Below are 20,458 nucleotides of genomic sequence, written 5' to 3' on the forward strand. Positions count from 1 at the left end.
TTTCTAATTTGAGGGAATATTGTTTTAAAAGTTAAAGGATGTTAATTTTTTTAAATTAAGCAGTTGGCTATTTTTATAGATTCAAGCTATTTGCATCCATTATAACAGTTGAAATCTGACCGTTGGGTTTGATTACATACTGTTCTGCACTCAAACTAAAGAGCGACCATACTACTTTGCAAATGAGATACCAATACTCCTCCAAAAATATTAACTCATACCAAAAGAGTTCTCATATCAAGTCTATTTTATTTTGTTTTTGTTAAGTTATCTGTGCAGTCAGTTTAAAAGAAAAGTTAACATGATGAATACAGACAAACCACGGAAGCATTAGGTACAGTATCTTTTAACAGTTAACACTGAAGACGCAAATGACTACATTAAACACATTTTTTATTCTGGCTGTTTCAAAGCAAACTGAAGTTGAAACATACATAGGTCTAGGTCAGTGTAAACCTAACATTAAGCAGCAAGTTGCTAACTGATTGCAGCACAGTATATAGCATTTACTGCAAATAGCTACAGCAGCAGTGCTTAATGAATGAACTGCATAGAATTAGCCTTGTGGGCAGGTGTTAAATAACCATGATAAAAATCATAATGGCTTCCTAACAGGTCTGAATTTTGCAATATTTATAAGAAAAATCCTACAAGAATACAACTGTCCTCAGTTTTCTCCTGAATTTGTAGCCATTATTTACCTACTCTTTTCAACCAGCCTATGTTACGTGCTTGTTCTACGATCCCTGGCAGTAGCCTTTTCAAATAAAGTGTTTCACATACAAAGCAGATAACTGCTGCTCACTCAACCACTGCTACAAAAGTGATATGAATATATTTTAAATTAATTGATGAAAACCAACAAGTATATTCAGTAGAATGGTTGCAATAAGGCATATATATTTAAAAATAAATCTAATTAAAACAAAGATTAAATCAGTCATTTATATTTTTGCCTTACAAAATGTTTTTTTTGGAATTGTATTACTTAATTAAAAACTAAGTGCTCAGCTACAATTAAAATACTTTAGATATATATTGTTAAAAAAAAGTCCAAAACAAAATATTTTGAAGACAAGAACATGAGTTCTATTGGACTGGTAAAACAATACCTTGGACCTGGTCACAGGCACATGTTCACATAAATGCACCCTTGTTTTATAGGTGTGTGTAAATCCCCAATATGCAGAAGTTTCCACATGGGACATGTGAAGAAAGCCTCTTATTTTCTCCTATTCATATTATACATTGACATCTTCATCACCAAAGCCACACAACTCACACTATCTCTATAATATAAATCTCGTCATACTGCTACTAGGAGCATGAATGTTATAGGTGGATTTAGTGTTACTGGCAAGTAGATTACATCAGCATTATTAATTAGTAATAGTGTTGGCTATTTTTCACAAAACGACAGACAGACTAGATGAACTCCATGTGGGGGAAATGTACACTTAGGGAGGAAAAAAAGGATGGTCAGAAAGGCAAGACAAACTTGCTTCCCAGAGTTCTATATTCATTAGTTTTAATTTCCATTTTATTGCATACTTCCACGTAGAAGTGTCAGCACTGAAACTTACTTGGGTTTCCCTCATCAATTTACTCAAGGCATGAGGCACGAGGACTTTTGAACGCTACTTTGCTGGATATCTGTATTGCTGTAATTTCACATTTCTTCACAGCTGTTCAAATTAGAGCCTGTCTGTGGGTTTCCATTACCTCTTTCAGCAGGAGAGATTAGAAATGCCAGCTTTTTGCTGTATGTGTACTTATATTTCAGTTAAAACTGAAATGTACATATAGTATGAATGATTTATATCAAGATTATAGTCCTTTTGCAGACTAAAATTAATGAGAGTTTACAAAGTGTATGTTACTAATGAAAAGATTAAGAAAAGTGCTCCAAAATCTGCTTAGTACTGTTAGGTTGAAGGTATACTGTACACCAAATGGACTATACTGTTGAGTATGTCCTAAAGGCAAACACTTGAAACAAGCAAGAAGAGGAAACAATGTTGTTGATCAGTTTGAATACAGTACAAGGGGGATATTACCTTAAATCAATAGCCATTTCCAGTTCCCATTCTCACCAGTAGGAAGTATAGAATAGGGAAAACTATTAATATGTTTTACGTGTGTTTTGAGGATATGTGCAAACTGATGTGTAACCATGCTTGAAAGTGTAATCCTGTAATAAAGCATGTTTATACATACATGCTGGTAAACAAAGAAAGAACATAGAACTTCCAGGGAAGGGTCAAGGACATTCATTACATATTTTAACACTGACACATTAGGAAGAATGTTTATGTCAGCTGTTTGTGGTATATTTCAGTAAATACTGTCATCTTCAAATCCTAACACATTGGCTTTCAAATAATATTCACAGATAAATTAGAATATAAAGGCAGTAAAAATGTGCTCTTCTCCCAGACATAAGAGTCTATTCTATCAAAGAGCTAAGCATTGCTATTGTCACTAGAGGTTCAAGAGAATTTGTCCATAGATGTAGGATTCATAGTTTGTCATTTTAAGACATTTTCCTGTAGAGAAGAATCTGAATGCAGGGAAAACTAAGGAGAAATTAAACAAGTCAACAAGATGCATCCAAAGTTTATGAAAGTCAGATGAACTTGTTCCAAAACCCAGACATTGTTCTTTTTGTAGCTTCATCCCCCAACATCCCCCTTCAGAGGCAGCACCTGCCTATTCTTCCTTGTTTGATACACATCAAACACTAGTTTACAAAGTTGCTAGATTGCTGCAATGTGGGATTTAATTTTGCTTGAAGTACAATGCAAAAAAATAAATTTAAAAAAAAAAGGACGTTCACCTGCAGTACAATTCAGGTACTGAAGAACTGGGAGAATATGCTAAATTGCTGATAAAACCAGTAACCACCACCACCACCACACATGAGGTACTAAACACATTGCTACAATACTATTAAAGTGGTGTCCACCAAATTGGTCACAATTTCTTCATAATAAATGGCGCCAGAAAAAAAAAATCTGGTACCAAATACCTGATGTAAAAATGTTTACATTTTAAAGTGAGTTAGAACTGTGCTTGACACTTTAGGATACTGAATAGTGAAGACACTTAACCCATGCTGCACTTCCCCATCTCCAGTGAAAATGGAGTCAGAGATTCAGATGACAAAACACAGAAGTCTAGCAGAATAGTTTTACCTGTAACCCTTCTTGTGTCAAAACCAAGAAGCCAGTTATGGTCACCTGATTATGTTTTTCTTTAAGGAGATAGTTACAACCTGCACATCACGTGTATCTAGTACTGATTCTCTCATGTACAGAAAAGGTTACTAAACCTCATTTTAGAATACCGTGCAAGCAGGATATCCTTTGAACGTCTTTCAAGTTTACATGCATTGACAAAGTTGAAGAATATATATATATATATATATCTGAATGAAATGCAGAAATAAAATAAAATTTTACTACAACTAGTTGCAGTGCTGTGAAATAAAAATAAGTTCGCAACCATTTCAAGTCTGAGATGCTTACCATGTTCAGACTAATGGAAAGGCTAGGTCTATGGACCAGGAAACAGCATCCATTTGCAAGGGTGGGAGCTACAGCAGCTCAGCCTATTTCAGGCTGAGAGATTCTCCCCCTACCTTTTTTCTAGTTCTAGACGGCTTACCATTAAAGCCCTTCCTGAACCGCTACTAAAGTAGTGTATATCTGAAATCCAAAAGTAAAGATTCACAGATATTTTTTTTTTCAGCCCACTGTTTTTAGTAAAACCAAACCGTTGAATCACACAGTGCAGCAGAAGTGTTTAATCTGTTCATAGTTGAACATCTTTTTAAGTTGCTTCTTCTGCTGGTGTCCTCCTTTGCCGTGCTGATTTCTGTCTACCTCTCTGTGGAGTGGGTGGAGTCTCCTGTTCAGCTTCAGACTCTGAAGGCTCATTATCCCCCTGCTGGGATCCTGTGTCTCCTATCAACTCTCTCAGGAACTTGAATTTAGATAAAAACAGTTGCCACACCACATACCAACCTATGGGAGACAAAAAACAAAGAGTTACTCATTTATGTTATACAACTTCATATTTTTCCAACATACAAAAACCCAGGCTACAAAAAGTGCATTCATCAACTGCTTACCAGCACTCGGAAAAGGATTACCCCTTTCCAAAGATTTTAAAATGATCTACAGTTCTCAATTTGATTCAACTAGTAGAACTCTTGTCTCTGGACCAGAAGAGGCCAAGTTCAAATTCCAGATTAGGACTTGAGCTTCCTATGAACATTAATATGTCAGCATAGCAACAGGGGGTAATGAATATCACACAATTATGGGTATCATCCTTCCAGTGTTAAAATGAGCTTCCTTCTTGTTTCTTGACTGGCCATGACCCTTTTTCATTGTAAAAAGATAAGCCCAGCATTTCTAGCCTAAACTTGCTCACTCAATAAATAGACCAGAATACCCCTGTCTCTGCATAAACTATTGCTGAATGCCGTCATGCTTTGGCTGTTTTACTACACTACTAGTTTTGTAACAGGTGTGGGAAGATCTTAAATCAGGATTTAGTATAAACCACAGCTCTGTTCTAGAATCAGACTGATGAGGTTTTTCACTCTTCTAGCCCTCAAAATATTCTGAAGTGATACTTCAACTGGAAGAGGTGATCCCTTCAGTACAAAAGTCTTGCTTAAACAAGGTACTACCTCATTTACCCTTCCAGGATTCCATTACAGAAAAGTTAAAATGATCAGGGAACACTATTTAGTATTGGACAGCTCCTCCCACCCTGACCTCCATATACAGGGAAGGGACAATAAAAGGCAATTTAAAACGTGTGCTGTTTAATCAGAACAGCAAATTACAGTAGTAAGTCTTCATTTTTAATGCCCTGCACAGCCTACCCCCAATCTAATCATTATTTTGAACAGGATATCAAGATGTCATCTTTCAATTCTTACTACTGAGGGCATTCTGTGCCAAAAAAATTAAAAATCCTGTGCACAATATTTTAAAAGTCTGCAAGTTTTATTTCTCAATAAATAAATGTAGAGGCTCCAGCATGGCAGTGGGAAGCACAGGCCACTGGCTTGCTGAAGGTGGGAGATCACCCTGAAGCCCTCCCACCCCCGGGACACAGACTCAGAGTGAGGCACCACCCAAATCTGACAAAGCACAAGGCTTGGGCCTGCCCCAGAAACACCCTGGGACCCTGCCCCTCCGTACCAGGCGCACCAGGTGTGGGGAAGGCAGGCTCAACCAGGTAGGATCCAAGTGTGGAGGGGCTCAGTGGGGGGGAGGGGGATTCAGGTGTGGGGTGAGAGGATTCGGTGTGGGACAATCTGGGTGCAGGCAGTTCAGTGGGGGGATCTGGAGGCACGAAGGCTCGTGGGGGGGAGGGATCCAGATGGAGGGGCAAGGGGACTCTGCAGAGGCTTCCAGGTGAAGGTGGTTGGGGCTCAGTGGAGAGGTCTGAGCGTGGGGGATCTCAACGGGGGTTCTGGGTGTAGGAGGAGTAGGGCTTAGTGGAGTGGGGGTCTGGGTGCAGCTAGTTGGGGGTCAGTGGTGTGGGGGTCTGGATGTGGGGGCTCAGGGTGGTGCAGCAGGTGGGGCATCAGGGTGGGGGTTTGACTGCAGGGAACTCAGTGGGGGGTGGTCTGGGTGCAGGGTTGGGGGTTCAGAGGCAGGAGGTGTGGGTACGGGGGGGGTCCAGGTGCAGGGGCTGAGGTTCAGTGGGGTTGAGGTTCAGGTATGGAGGGCTAAGGGGGTTCTGAATGTGCCCAGTGAGGCTTGGCAGGAGTGTCTGGGTATGGGAGGTCCGGATGCATGGGGGTTGGGCGGATGGGGGAGCAGTTCCCTGTACAGTGAGCCCTCTCCCGACAGTTGAGGAGCGATGGGGGCATGAAGCAGGGGAGGATGCTGAGCTTCCTGCAGCTGGGGGAGGTTTCTTGGGGTTGGGTCTGACACAGTCCCAGACACTCCTTGCAGGGGAAGAAGAAATCCCGTCCTCTCCTGCCTCCAGTGCAGACAGGACTAGCGGCTGATCCTGGCTCAGGGTAAGAGCCACTGGCTGAGATGTCCCCAGCCCCGTGATGATTTACCTTTCTGCCAGGTGCTTCAATGTAACCTGCACTGCTAGGGAGTGGTGTGTGACTGCTCTTACAGCTTCCCTTTGCTTCCCTCTCAGAAAGTCATTTTTCTGTGGGAAAGCAAAGAAATCTGCAGGGAACATGAATTCCATGCACACGCAGATTTCTCCCAGGAATAAATTCTGCTCTATCAATGTTTCCAGTCTTCAATGCCCAAATGTTAAATTTTCCAAACCAACATCTTTATGCTGGCTTCCATGCCTCTCCTCAAGCATGGAAGAATCTCCACTAAATATCTGAAAAGCCATCTTATTGTCTCCCATATCCTTCCTTAAAACTCTCCTCTGCCATGATGCCTACCCTAAATATGGTCATGTCTTTTTTGAAGTTGCTGATCTGTGAACACGGGTCTTGTTGGCTAGCATTGTCTCATTGTTTCCTTGTGCTCCCTCTTTCTGCTTGTTGCATCTACCTGTTGTCTCTAACTATATACTTTAATCGTAAGCTCCCTGAGGAAGTGACTGTCTTTGTTATGCATTTGCAAAGCATCTAGCACAATGGGGCCCTGATGATTGGGACTCTTAAATGCTACCATCATAATTAAGGCTTTGAGTTTGTCACAGAGATCACGGAAGTCATGGATTCCATGACTTTCCATGACCTCCGTGATTTCTTCAGCAGCCAGGGCACCTGGCTCTGGCATAGCTCAGGCAACCCTTGTGGCAGTCGTACTGGCAGCTGCTGGGGCAGTCTTGGGCTACTGCGCCCCCCCTTGCCTCACCAGCAGCAGAGGAATTTGGGCATGAGAGGGGGCTGGGGCACAGGAGGGGGTGAGGCAGGCTCTGGGCAGCTCTTACCTGGGGGGGCTCCCCAGAAGTAGTGACCTCCCTCGGGCTCAGCTGCTAGGCAGAGGCATGGCCAGGCAGCTCTGCGGTGTGCGCTGCCTCCACCTGCAGGCACCACCCTCACAGCTCCCATTGGCCACAATTCCCGGCTAATGGGAGCTGTGAAGCCAGTGCTTTGGGTGGAGGCAGCGCACACTATAGAGCTGCCTGGCCACACCTCCGCCTAGCAGCTGAGCAAGGGGGAGGTCACCGCTTCTGGGGAGCCTCCCAGGTAAGCACCACCCAGAGCCCGCCTCTCCCCTTCCTGTGCCCCAGCCACCTCCCACACTCAAACTCTGCTGCTGCGAGGGAGGCGTGGAGCCAGGTAGGGAGCCTTATGGCCCCGCCAACTCGCCCCCTCCCCCAGCCACCCTCAAGTTTTAGTCAAAGGTATTTTTAGTAAAAGTTACGGACAATGATTTGAAAAATTATGCTATACAAAAGTGTTGTGTTATATTAGAAATGTTAGGTTCATCCTGCTTAGAATTAATCATTAATACTTTGACTCATATCATAAACTGGGAAAATCCTGTCAATCCCAAATTTAAGTCACTGGCCTATATGAATTTTAATTACCTTTAAAAATCTTGTTTGCCCAGAACTATCAGAACCAGTCCTGATTATTTATTTTAGGCGTAACCAGAGAATGATAATAGACATCCTTTAAATGTGGACAATAATGCAAGGCTCATCAAGGAAGATAACAATACAGAGACATCTAGGGAATCAGTGAGTGTGAAAGATGATAGTTCTCTCTCTGGAAAGATAGATTTTAAAAAGATTATTTTTTGTGCCCCAAGATCATGCATATCACAACTGGCTCTACTGAATCTGTAGTTAAATCCTATTTCCCTCACTGGCCCATTTTTTATAGAAAAGCAATCAAACAATGCAAAGGTATGTTAGTTTCTACTCACAGAAGAGAGAGAGAGAGAAACACTAAGGGTGTCAAATGAAAAGAGTAAACTACCGGAAATATACATATTGCTAGGATTAAAACTGTACTCATTACTACTAGTTTTCTATTTTCATATACATTTAATACAGATGAATGATACCCAGGATATTACAAACAATTAAAGAAAACCTATGAAGCAGCTATGAATCTCCAGTTCTATAGGTCCTCATTCTTGCCACTAAATCAGACACTAAGATTTCATTTTTTTAAAAAGATGTAATACACTTTATTAGACCTTACAAAAGTATATATGAAGAAAAAAACAGGACCATAAATTATCTATATTTTTTTCCCTAGAAGCCCTTCAAGGAAAGCCAATTCACATAATAAAGAGTACAATTTTAATTCTAAGGACAGCAGAGAACAAGATACCAAAATATTTAGCATCTTCCACAAAATAGTACAGGGTGCTCTAGAATAGCTCATTTAAAAGATGAGCGAAAAGGACGGAAATGTATTTAATACCCTAGATTACCAGCATAAGTGGGGCACTGAGCACATCACTTGGTATTACACAATAAGTGTTCCTTTTATCTTTGCGAATTGAGCCAATCATACAAATGATCATTTGTATATCTACAAAACTCTAGTTTAAGACAAGAATTTGGACATATTAGATAACCAGCCAATTCAGACCTCACTGAGCAACTAAGAATCTACGGTCAATTAAATACACGGAATCACTATACAAATTTAAAAAGAAGTGCAGGATTTTACAGAAAGCCAATGTCATGATACCGAAGAGATGGTCAATTTGAAATCTAGTCATTTATATTAAAAAAGTTAGAAGTACTTTGAGGTGCGACACCTGCTCTCAACTGCCACTGTCAATTGTGGAGGTTTTACAGCCATTTTCTTATTTTCTTCTCCCACACATTCTCTCCCTTGTTGCTGTGTAAAAGGCATACATAAACATGTAAAACTGACCGACTATCCAGGGGAAACCCTGGAAGTGTCCCCCCCACATAATGTAATCAAAGTGGATAAAGCCTTTTTCTCTAATTGCTTTCAGTCACAGTGTAAGCTCTGATTTAAGAAAGCATTACCTGAAGCAACAACAAATAAAAAGATTCAGAGAAGAGTGATTTTTAAATTATGTCTCTTTAAAAACATAGGTGTTATACTGGAATTGCTGAATGCCTGTAAGGACACAAACTGCTCCTTAAACATAACGTGGTCAGGAAGAAAACTGACAATCAAAACAGATTATGGAAAAAAACACAGAGGCCTGTCAGCATTTTCAAGCATCTCACTGAGAATGGTCTCAATCTGGCCATGTTGATGGTACAAAGATAGCCTAGTGACAGTTTTAAGGTGTTTCATCCTTTATCATTCAAATAACATGTATATTCAGACTACTGATACTTGGGAATATTAAGAGCATTATCAAATGATAATCACCATACATCAGTGGTGAGCAACCTGCGGCCCACAGGCTGCATATGGCCCATCAGGGTAATCTCATTGTGGGCTATGAGACATTTTGCTGAGATTGACCATACGCAGGCACGGCCCCTCTGCAGCTTCTAGTGGCCACTGTTTGCTGTTCCCGGCCAATGGAAGCTGCGAGAAGCAGCGACCAACACATCCCTGTGGCCCACCACTCCAGCCCCAACCAAGAGGAATTGGGGCTGGTTGAAGAGCCTGTGCCCATCTGGCAATGAGAAACAGCTGCCAGCCAAATTAGCCAGGGGCTATAAAGCTGACAGGAAGGAAGCCAGAGAGGAAGGAAGGAGGAAAGAGAAAGGCCAGGCAGAGAGTGGGGTGGGGTAGGGCCGGGCCGGGCCGAGCCGGGCCGGGCCGGTCCCTGCCAGGCCCTCTAGACTGCTGCTGGCAAAGGTTGACTCTGAAAAACCTGTACATATATAGTAAGGTGGTGATGGGAAACAGCTATAAATAAAGAACACTGGTGTTTACATCAACTTAAGGGAAGCAGAGGCAGAAACCAGAGGGGCCCAGTATGACTCACTACACATGGGGGCTTGTCCAGGTTCTCAAACCAGCGCAAGAGTTTGGCGGCCTGGAGATGGAGGGGACCCTGCAGTTGCTAGTGAAGCAGCAGCAGGAGAGACAAAAGGTTCTGCAAGCCTTCCAGCTATCCCACCAGCTAGAGAGGCAGACCTTACTCACCTGACAGGTGGAGCAACAGAAAACCAGGGTGGATAAAAATCAATGATTTAAAAAAAAAATAAAATGGATTTTTTTTAAATTTAAAATCACATTTCTTTGATAGTTTTAATTAAGATACAGCTCAAAGATATCTCATCATGGAATAAGGATTATAAATTCTAATTCTATAGTATAAGACAATATATTCATGTAATGTTTAAGAAAAGTTTTGTAAATGAGTTCCAATAGTTAATGGATTAGGGACCCAATCTTATGGGGTTCCAGGGGCTTCTGTATAGATTATTTAGGTTAATCTTTCTATCTACCCAGTGAGGCTCAGTCTAGAAGATACCATCAGAGATGCTTAGTTTTGCAGTTCTCAAACTGTGGATTTTTGTCTCAAGAGATAACATGCTTGTTAATAGTAAAACTGTTTTAAATAAATAAATAATATGTAGAGGTGAGAAATACAGACCTCAACCCTATTGACTCCTCTGCAAATTGTATACACTGAGTCAATCCTTTACCTCTCCCTAAAAGTGCAAAGTTTCAAAAAGTTCAATGAATAGAAGATAGTTGGGGGAGTAATAGATCTGGACAAGGAGAAGTCTGGAGATAAATTTGAGAAGGGAGGGACAGGCAGTAGAAACAAAAAAAACTGTTTGAGCAGCATATTCCAGAAGTCTTGAGGTCTTTCTAAGTGTAGCCTTCATTGATTTGAGATCTACCATACCATTTCCTCACTAAAAGGGAAAACCTATAAGGGCAGCAGGCCCATAAAAGAGACCCAGTTTGGAAATATTTTAATGAAGTTCCTCTACCTGTGAAGAATATGTATTAAGGTTATAACAACCAACAAGAATGGACTTTTATGTAGAAATCAACGATTAAATCAAGTCTTCCTGACTAGTGATTTAAATCAAATCCACCCTGCAGGACTTTATAAGGGAGCAGGCCAACATGCAGCAGCAGTTCCTCCAGAGACTGGTGAGTCCCATGGGGGGTTGATGGCACCCATGCAACGGGATTGGACCTGTTTAAAATGGGCCCTGCCGATGACCCAGACGCCTTCCTCTGTATCTTTGAGCGGGCAGCCCTGGACACCGGATGGGATTGGGTAACCTTGGTCCTACGGCTGGCTCCCTATCCGATTGGTGAGGCTCAAGTGGCCTATATGGCGTTGAACAACGACCAGGCCAAAGACTATGAGGCAGTGAAGATGGCTGTCCTAGATGACAGCCTGTGTAGGGTTGTCAGCGGAGAAATACTGGCAGAGGTTTTGGTTGCCCTGGCGGAAGGGGGGTTTGCGGCACCGAGCCTTCGCCCAAAGGCTGACCCACTGGGCCACTTGTTGGTTGCGGCTGGATAGCCAAACAGTGGGGGAAATCATGGACTAAGTGATCCTTAAGCAGTTTTTACAGGGCCTCCCTGAAAGCATGCGAGTCTGGGTCAGGCAACACCAGCCGGGCACCCTGGAAGCCGCAGTAAAGTTAACTGAGGAGTATACGGAGGTGGACTTCCCCCAAAAGTGTCAGACATGCCGGGACCTGGAATGGGGGAAAAGACCCCAAGAACACCCACCCTCCCCCGGGAAGGGCGTGGAAAGGAAGAAGGAGGAGCCCAGGCGAGCCCCCAGTCGCTCCGGACAGCTCGTGTATTGGCAGTGTGGGGGCCAGGACATAAGACAGGGGGATTTCCCAGAGATGGAATGCAGCCTAGCTGCATTTTGCGGCTGGACTAATGTTGGAGGGCGTGGGAAAGGGCGAGGACTAGCCACCATTCCGGGACTAGCCAACAAGGGGCGATAGCTTCATTGCTGGGAAAGCGACTCCCGCCGACAAAGCGCTGTCCACACTGGTGCTTTTCGTTGCTAAAACTTTTGTTGTTCAGGGGGGAGGGGCATGTTTCACACCCCTGACCAACAAAAGTTTTGATCACGAAAGTGTAGTGTAGAAATAGCCTTAGTCTCTGTGCCTGATCCCAATTTTACAGATGGGGAATAGACATAGAAAGCCCAATGGCAGTGCCCTCCCTCACAGCAGCGTTGTGAGAATAAATGTTAAAGAATTGTGAAGAGCTCAAATACTATGGTAACACAGGCCATGTACATGCAATAGACATAGTATGTGTGGCTTGGTTCCACAGGGCTCTTTGAGCTTGACTCACCCTCAGTGCAACTTTTCAAATACAGTCCAGGCCTATTTCATTCACAACAGGAAAAGAATTTATCGCCTTGCTAGCTCCTCTTTACAAAAACACGTTTTAAAGACAACTTCAAAGGAAAGGGCATTTTCTTTTTAACTGTCCTTAGAAGGACAATGTTGGTTTAGGTCTCTTAGGCTATGTCTACATTAGAGACCTTACAGTGACAGCTCTGTACCCATGCAGCGGCACTGCTGTAAGATCTCTTGTGTAGCCTTTCTATGCCAATGGGAGGGAGCTCTCCCATCAATAGAATGAAACCACCCCCAATGAGCAGTGGTAGCTTCTCCCGCTGACCTAGCACTGTGCACACCACAATTATGCTGGCAAAACTTATGTCACTCGGAGGGGGTTTCCATACCCCTGAGCGACGTACGTTTTGCCAACCTAAGTGGTAGTATAGACATAGTCTTAGATTTTGAAGGTCTGCAAAATTAAAGAGTTATGAAACAACTGAATGTAGCATTAAAGAACAGCTTGTGTCGTAAGAGTGTTCCTGTCTGCAACTAAATTCAGCCTTCTGAAATAGTATACAGAAGTCCCCTATCTCAATGTTTGTTAAATCTGGTTTGTTTTTTGGGGGGTAGGGTGAGGTTAGGCAAGATGTAAGTCAAACCACATCCTGCTAGTCAAAAGTTCACTAGAAATTTTCAGCACACATCAAAATGTACCTCTTTGCAGTCACAGTGTAGTTCAATGTGTGTGTATTGTGAGGAACTAAATCAAATACAGACAACAAATGCCCAAGTTAGTAATCTCAGAGTTGAGCTTGCCTGACACTTCATCCTAACCTCACTTTCTGGACTGTGCTTCAATATTGTCAAGATCCCACCATTCGCACAATAGTGTGTGATGTTACATATAAACCATTATGTTTACTCAGGTCTGCATGACCTGAATAAACCTATGTTTGTTGTCTGATGTGGCACACAAGTTTGATGACCATAGATCTTGGCATGTTAAAGCTTTTTACTACCAATGACAAGAGGCAGGAGACAACCAAGACTAAAGCAGTGAAGTGAAAGAATGTAGGCTAAAAGAGATTAAGGAGGAAAGGAAGGATATTAAGCCAAAAGGGAAAATGGGAGGGAGGGAAGGAATGACTGGGGAAGCCAAAATCTGACTGGTGGAAGGGAGTGAAGAAGAAAAAGGAAAGTCCTGAAATAGGTAGCAGTAAGACAAAGAGATGGGGAAAATTATACAGATTTAAATGACTGCTATTTGAGACCCAGGCTGATACTTAAATTAGCTGTAAGAAAAGGAGTCCTTGTGGCACCGTAGAGACTAACAAATTTATTTGAGCGTAAGCTTTCGTGAGCTACAGCTCATCGAATGCAACCAATGAAGTGAGCTGTAGCTCACGAAAGCTTATGCTCAAATAAATTTGTTAGTCTCTAAGGTGCCATAAGTACTCCTTTTCTTTTTGCGAATACAGACTAACACGGCTGCTACTCTGAAACCTTAAATTAGCTGTGTGATAACTGGGAGCATGCGCTCGTTTCACGGCACCAGGAATAGTGCTTTTCTCTAGGCAGAAGAGTCCCATGCCTTGCTGCTGGAGCCCCTTACACACTGGAGACATCTCAGCTCTTCTACTGACCTGTTGGAGCTCTAGCGAATGAGGAGTGGCATACTCCCCCTACAGCAGATCCTGATGAGAATAGAAAAGTCACATATGCTGAAGGAGCCTGAGCTCCTATGGGAAAGGAGCTGCTTCAGATCTCACTCTTCTCCTTTGCTGCAGTATAAGGTGGAGGCATCCAGACTACTGAGCAAGGCTCACTCTGCCTTGATCAGCAATTTGGTCAGAAACCAGCAAAGAGGATGGAAGCGGGACAAATTTGAAACTCCTATCTTGCTCGCTACCACCAGTCTTAATAACTCAAATGGGCACATGAAGAAAACAGGATAGCACACAAATGGCAGAGAGGAAAAAGCAGAAAAAAATAACAAAATCATAAATAGTTGAGAAGAAATGAAAGGAAAAGAAACAGAAGCAAAGTTGCTAAAAGTGAAGTTCAACTTTAAAGAGTGACTGAAGTTCAACTTTAAAGAGTGACAACCATGTTTACAGTTTCTCAGTCATTTCTATAACAAATGTGCTCAGTTTACCAATAGATTTTTTTTACTAACTGCAAGAGCCCCCCGACCCTCTCCCTTTTTCTCCCCCCGAGGTTCAACCAAGACTCTGAAACGCATCAACTCCCACTGATGACAATGGGAATTGTGGATACCAAGTAATTCAAGATCAGGGCACCTATCCAGGGACTTTTATTTAAACAACAACGTAGGTGCCTAACTTTAGGCATATATGTTTGAATATTTTGTCCTATGTCTTTACATGGCTGAACATTTAATTTTTCTAATGTGATTAATTCCTGTTGACATTTAATGTTTTAGATTTTTCTCTTTTCTCTGTAGAAGAGTGGTAAAAACTAATTTAAGCTGCATGATAAAAAAAGAGAACTAATTCAGCATAGCACACACTAACCATATTTGTGTTAAAGAATGGAAATTCAAATAGCACTATACATGTCCACCATATCCAAGTGTTACAAATTTGTAACTACAAATAGGAGTTGTACACATCACCTTTGAAACATGAATCAGACATTTTTTCCCCATTTGGTTAAACCTTTAAAAAAAATGTCTAATTAGATAAAAGAATATGTAGTGCCAGTATTATTCCATTAATATGTTAGGAATAGACAATAAGCAAAAAATGAAATATATTGACTACAGAGTTCAAAGTGTATGCCACTAAAAACAACATTGTAACAGGCCACAAGATTTGACTTCATTATGGCACTAGGAGTAGTCCCCCTACAAAACTTATGCCCCAATCCTGCAAACATTTAAGTACATGCTTAACTTTACTACTTTGAGTGGTCCCGGGTAGGGGGTCAGGACAGGGAAGTAAAGTGAAATCAATGCAACTGTGGTGAATTGTGAGCTTTCATGGGCAGGGACCATGACTTCTTTCCTGTGTCTAAGTGCAAAGCACATTGTGGACACTGTGGGGAAAAAAGCAAAAATAAATTTAACTGTGTTAAAGTGTTCACATGAAATAGTGAACTTTTTAATGGTGTCTACTGTATATATCTATATGCATGCAAACATTAATAGAAATTGTAAGTTGCCTTGCTGAAGCAGGTTTGTTTAAATATTTGTTAAATGCTTAGTAGTAAATAATGGTTTTAGCTAAAGCATTGTATTGTAACGAGTGATGTGATATTAAACTGCTTTTTGAGACTACAACACTAACAGATTTAAACTCGGTATTGAGTCTTCCTTAGCAGCCCAAGCATGCAAAGCTACCTCAAATCACAGGAAGTGTTCAGCAGTTTGATGGTGTGGAGAAGGGACCATGTTCAAGTTAAAACTGTTTGACATGAGTTGCTGTTATAGGGCAAGTGTTAAGCAAAACTGTATGATGGGGTACCTTATGGCACAAAGAACATATGCAAAGAGACACAAAGGCTTGGATTCCTGAATGGACAATCCACCCAAGACTGTTCATTTGGACCTATGGGGGTTTGAATTTGAAGGATCGTCTGTTGTCTCAGATCAGTGTACCAAATCAGCATAAAGGCTCTGCTTATTTGCAAATCAGCCAGTTTTAATAGTCACCAACCAATGAGAATCAACATTTCTTTAGGAAAATAACTAAAAATTACAAAAGCAAAACAAGATTAAAATTGGTTTAAAATCAAGATTTCCTGAACAAAACCTAAAAAAAAAATCCCCACACCAAACCCCACAGCCCAAAACCAAAACAAACCCCACAATTTTTGACGCATTATCTTAGCAATGAATGCTAAATATCATTTTTCTCTCTGCTATTCCATCATTTATATGATAAATATAACTGATACTGTATTTTTCAACAACTTATAGAGATGACTGAAAAATTCTGAAGTGTTTGAAACAGACAAAAAGATTCAGCAAAAGTTTTCCTGAAGGATTCCATACATAGCTAACTCTGCAATTTGAATCCACATGTATTCTCTCTTCCCTGGGCCATGCACGCTATGGTTTTGTACGTGAATTAAAAGTATTGAAAAAGGGCCCAGAATAGTTTTAACATCCCAGCTTCCCCACCAAGTTTGGTTTGATAGAAAAAGGGCTCTCCTCTACGAACAGTGTCGAGTCACTACCTGACTTGAGTGAAATGGAAGTAAGTTAGCTTTATTACTACTATTAAAGGAATTTATATCGTGACTAGCATTGTGGCATGTAGGCACATTGGGCCCAAACCAGTACAATCAAAATCAATGGGAGTTTTAACATTAACTTCAGTGGCAGTAGGGTTAGGTCCTTTCTGGGAAGGATTAATCTACCGCTGAAGACTTCTAACACTTACAGAAAAAGAATTATAGCAAAAGGCAATACAAATATTTAGACTATTTGCCAAAACAATGAACTTGGAGAGAGTGTCTGGTCAATCATTTTTCACCCAAGAAAACACAGTTATTACCAGAGACTCTTCTACTTATGTTACTAGAAAACTCAGGACCCAATCCTGCCAACATTCCAACACAAGTACCCCAAGTCGTGTGTGAAGTCTTGGCAGGATAGGGCTCTAAAATAGTGGTTTTCAAACTTCGGGTCGTGACCCAGTACTGTATCACAGAATGCAAGACACTGGGTTGCCTTGCTCAATACCCAGGGACCCTGGCGGCCGGCCAGTAAAAGCTAGTAGTCCCTACCTGTTCCGATACCGCGCTGTGCCCTGGAAGGTCCGGCTCCTAGGCAGGGGGGGCCACGGGGCTCCATGTGCTGTCCCTGCCCCGAGCACTGGCTCCATTGTGCGGGGTGGGACCTGCAGGCAAGAGCTGTGCAGAGCCACATGCAAACCTCCACCTAGGAGCCGGACCTGCTGCTGGCTGCTTCTGGGGCACAGCGCAGTCCACAGTGCCAGGACAGGCGGAAAGCCTGCCTTAGCACCCCTGCTGCGCCGCTAACCGGGAGCCACTGGAGATAAGCCTGCACCCCAATGCCATGCTTCAATCTGCTACCCCAGCCCTGAGCCCCCTCCTGCACCCCAAACCCCTCATCCTCGACCCCACCCCAGAGCCTGCACTCCCAGCCCAGAGCCCTGGCCCCCCTCCTGCACCCCAACCCCCTGCCCCAGACCAGAGCTCCCTTCCATACCCTGAACCCTCATTCCCAGCCCCACCCTGCAGTCCTCACTCCTGCACTCGAACCCTCTTCCCCAGTCCTGAGCCCCCCTACCACACCCCAAACCTCTCATCCCCAGCTCAGTTGTGTCACGGGCATCAACAATTTTCTTTAACTGGGTCACCAGAAAAAAAAATTTGAAAACCACTACTCTAAAACTTATTGTACTATAAGTTCAACACAGTTAAGCTAATCGTGGAATTTTTAACACCTGTCAAGTTCAAGACTAATAAAACAACTCAGAGAAGTTATTTTTTAATTAGTTTTACTAACAAATCATCTGTCCTGATGGAAAATTGTCATCCAAATATGTAAATGGCCTGTGTAACCTGCATGGACTGTACATATAGTGAGAGACAGGATAAAGATATGCCTGACTCCTAAGACAATGGAAACAGCTTCCTGCTCTGGGTACACTTTCAATATAGATAAACAACTACAAAGTCATGGACGGCTCTAATTCTCTGTCTATAACCTGTTTTCAAATTATTAAATTCAGCCAAAATTTTACTTAGGAAGAGGAAGCTCCACTGTCTTTTAAGCATTTTTAATCAATTTAATACATAATTTTATTTTCTGACTAAGGTAGGTAAAAAGCATTTACGCAAAGAATTTAATAAGACTCTTTAGTTAAGTTCTTACCACATGTTATATATGGGGAGAGAGAAAAAGAGAGGAGAATGCCTGAAAATTACAGAATAATCCTAGTCTTTCAACATCACTCCTGTTACATGCTTTTTACACAAGGTCTGCACTCCAATCACCATTTACCATGGTAGTGTAAAGAAAATGAGGAAGCTGACCAGATTGCATCTTACAGAGCATTCAAAATTCTTCTCTTTGTTTCTTTGATTTTTTAAAATACAACAGACACCTATAGAGTATCCTTAAGTGCCTCTCTTTATGGGGCTACATAAACGTCCTTCCTTCCATTAGTCTCAAATTAACCTCAAATTAGTTCTTTAAACTTTTTTTTTAAAAAGCACAGTTTTTAGTAGGAGGCTTTTTTTAGTCATTGACTGGTATTTCTACTGCCGTCAATACAGTCCTATCTGCAGAGCATAATTGTTCAGCAACACGTTTTCCAAAAGGATATCAACTTCAGATCAAAAAGAACAGGAGTACTTGGAAATGTAGTGTGCACCCCCCCCACACATTCTAATGCACCCCTCCCCTCACTGAGACTGCAATGCACCCCACCCCCGCCATTTGGACACCATTAAATTAAGCTTGAATAAAGACTGAGAGTGGATGTGTCATTACACAATGTAAAACTATTTCCCCCTGTTTCTCTCTCCTCCTCTTACCCCCCCCTTCCTCACATGTTCGTGTCAATTGCTAGAAATGGCCCATCTTGATTATCACTACAAAAGGGTTTTTCCTCTTCTGCTGCTAATAGTTCACCTTAACCAATCACTCTCCATTGAATGCATCCGATGAAGTGAGCTGTAGCTCACAAAAGCTTATGCTCAAATAAATGTGTTAGTCTCTAAGGTGCCACAAATACTCCTGTTCTTTTTGAGGATACAGACTAACACGGCTGCTCCTCTGAAACTTCAGATCCGTGGAGTGAATTCAGCTCAGGAAACATTTCAAGGCTCAAATGTTTGAGAACTCGCGGAGAGAGCGCTGTGGCACCAGGTCCCTCCCCACTCCCTTCCCCGGCAACGCCGAAGAGGGCTCCGCGGAGAGGGATCGGGGCAGCACGGGGCGGGGGGGCGCGCGCACACACACACACCCCTAGGGGTGCGTACTCACCGCACAGCATGAACAAGAGCACACAGGCCAGCGTGGCCACGATCACCAGCAGCGTCAGCCCGACGCTCTGCCACATCTTGGCTGCCCGGAGCGGAAGGCGCTGGGCGCTGTTAGCCGCAGGGAGGGCGCGGCAGCAGCATCACCAGGGAGCATGGAGGGAAGAGGCTGGCCGCGCTCGCTGCGCCGGAGAAGGAATTGGGGGCGGGGGGGGGCGGTAGTTATGAGCCCCCCCCAGGACTCCTGTGCGGCGTGGCCAGGCCGGAGATGGGGGAGGGGCAGGCACAGATTTAGGGCGGGGGGGGGGAGGGCGGCACTGGGACCCCAGGGGACACAGCGCGGGGGAGGGACGCGCCCGGCCGCCGCCTCAGACCCGCCGGCTCGGAGGAGGTGACGCCCCGCGTGGCTCCGCCGCCGGCCGCCTCTGGAGGGAGCCGCAGCCCCGCGCCCCGCCGGAGGAGCAGCCTCCTCCCCCCCCCCCGCCCGCCCGCCCGCCCGCCCAATGACAGAGGCCGGGCGGCGGCGGCGGCAGCTTCTCCCCCTGACAACCCGGCGCGAGAGGCGCCCCCAGCCCAGGGGCGGGACCTTGCGTCGAAACGCGTCACCGTGACGTCAGCCAGCAGCGCAGGGCACGCTGGGAATTGGAGTGTGGCGGCTGCCGCGGCGAAGTACGGTTCCCGGCACGGCCCGCCGCGGCTGCGCTTAACTTTCTCCCCGTGGCTGGCGTGCCGCGCCCCCGCCCCCGCCCCCGCCCCCCGCATGGTGTCCGGGCGCTGGCCCCGCCTTCCCCTCGCCGCGTGCCCGGCGTCCGCGCTGCGCCAAGCGCTGCCCCAGCCCTGCACAGTCAGACCCCGCCCTTCTGGTAATGCAGGGCTCCCCCCGCCCCCACCCTGCCGTGTTCCCCTCCCCTCCCCTCCCCTCCCCTCACTGACACTGCAATGCTCCTCTCCCCACACTCGTACTGCAGTGAACCCCCACCCCTCACACTGGAATACACCCCTGCCCCTCATTCACACTCACACAGCAATGCACCCCTCCCCTCATTCACACTGCAGTGCACCCCACCTCACCCCTCACTGGAATACACCCCTGCCCCTCATTCACACTCACACTGCAGTGCACCCCTCCCCTCATTCACACTGCAGTGCACCCCTCCCCTCATTCACACTGCAGTGCACCCCACCTCACCCCTCACTGGAATACACCCCTGCCCCTCATTCACACTCACACTGCAATGCACCCTCCCCTCATTCACACTGCAGTGCACCCCTCCCCTCATTCACACTG

At 44.0% G+C, this 20,458-nt stretch overlaps 1 protein-coding gene across 1 annotated transcript; it reads right to left on the reverse strand.

Moving 5' to 3' along the window:
• Positions 1 to 1,587: 1,587 nt before the first annotated feature.
• On the reverse strand, positions 1,588 to 19,633 carry SMIM13 (small integral membrane protein 13). Its single transcript, XM_038393231.2, has 2 exons — positions 19,175 to 19,633; positions 1,588 to 4,025 (listed from the first exon to the last, which is right to left on the reverse strand). Exons 1-2 carry the CDS (start codon positions 19,248 to 19,250, stop codon positions 3,832 to 3,834), a joined length of 270 nt encoding a protein of 89 aa, XP_038249159.1. The 5' UTR covers positions 19,251 to 19,633; the 3' UTR covers positions 1,588 to 3,831.
• Positions 19,634 to 20,458: the final 825 nt, after the last annotated feature.

This window comes from Dermochelys coriacea, chromosome 2, assembly GCF_009764565.3.
Source record: "Dermochelys coriacea isolate rDerCor1 chromosome 2, rDerCor1.pri.v4, whole genome shotgun sequence".
In the NCBI taxonomy this organism is placed as follows: Eukaryota; Metazoa; Chordata; order Testudines; family Dermochelyidae; genus Dermochelys; species Dermochelys coriacea.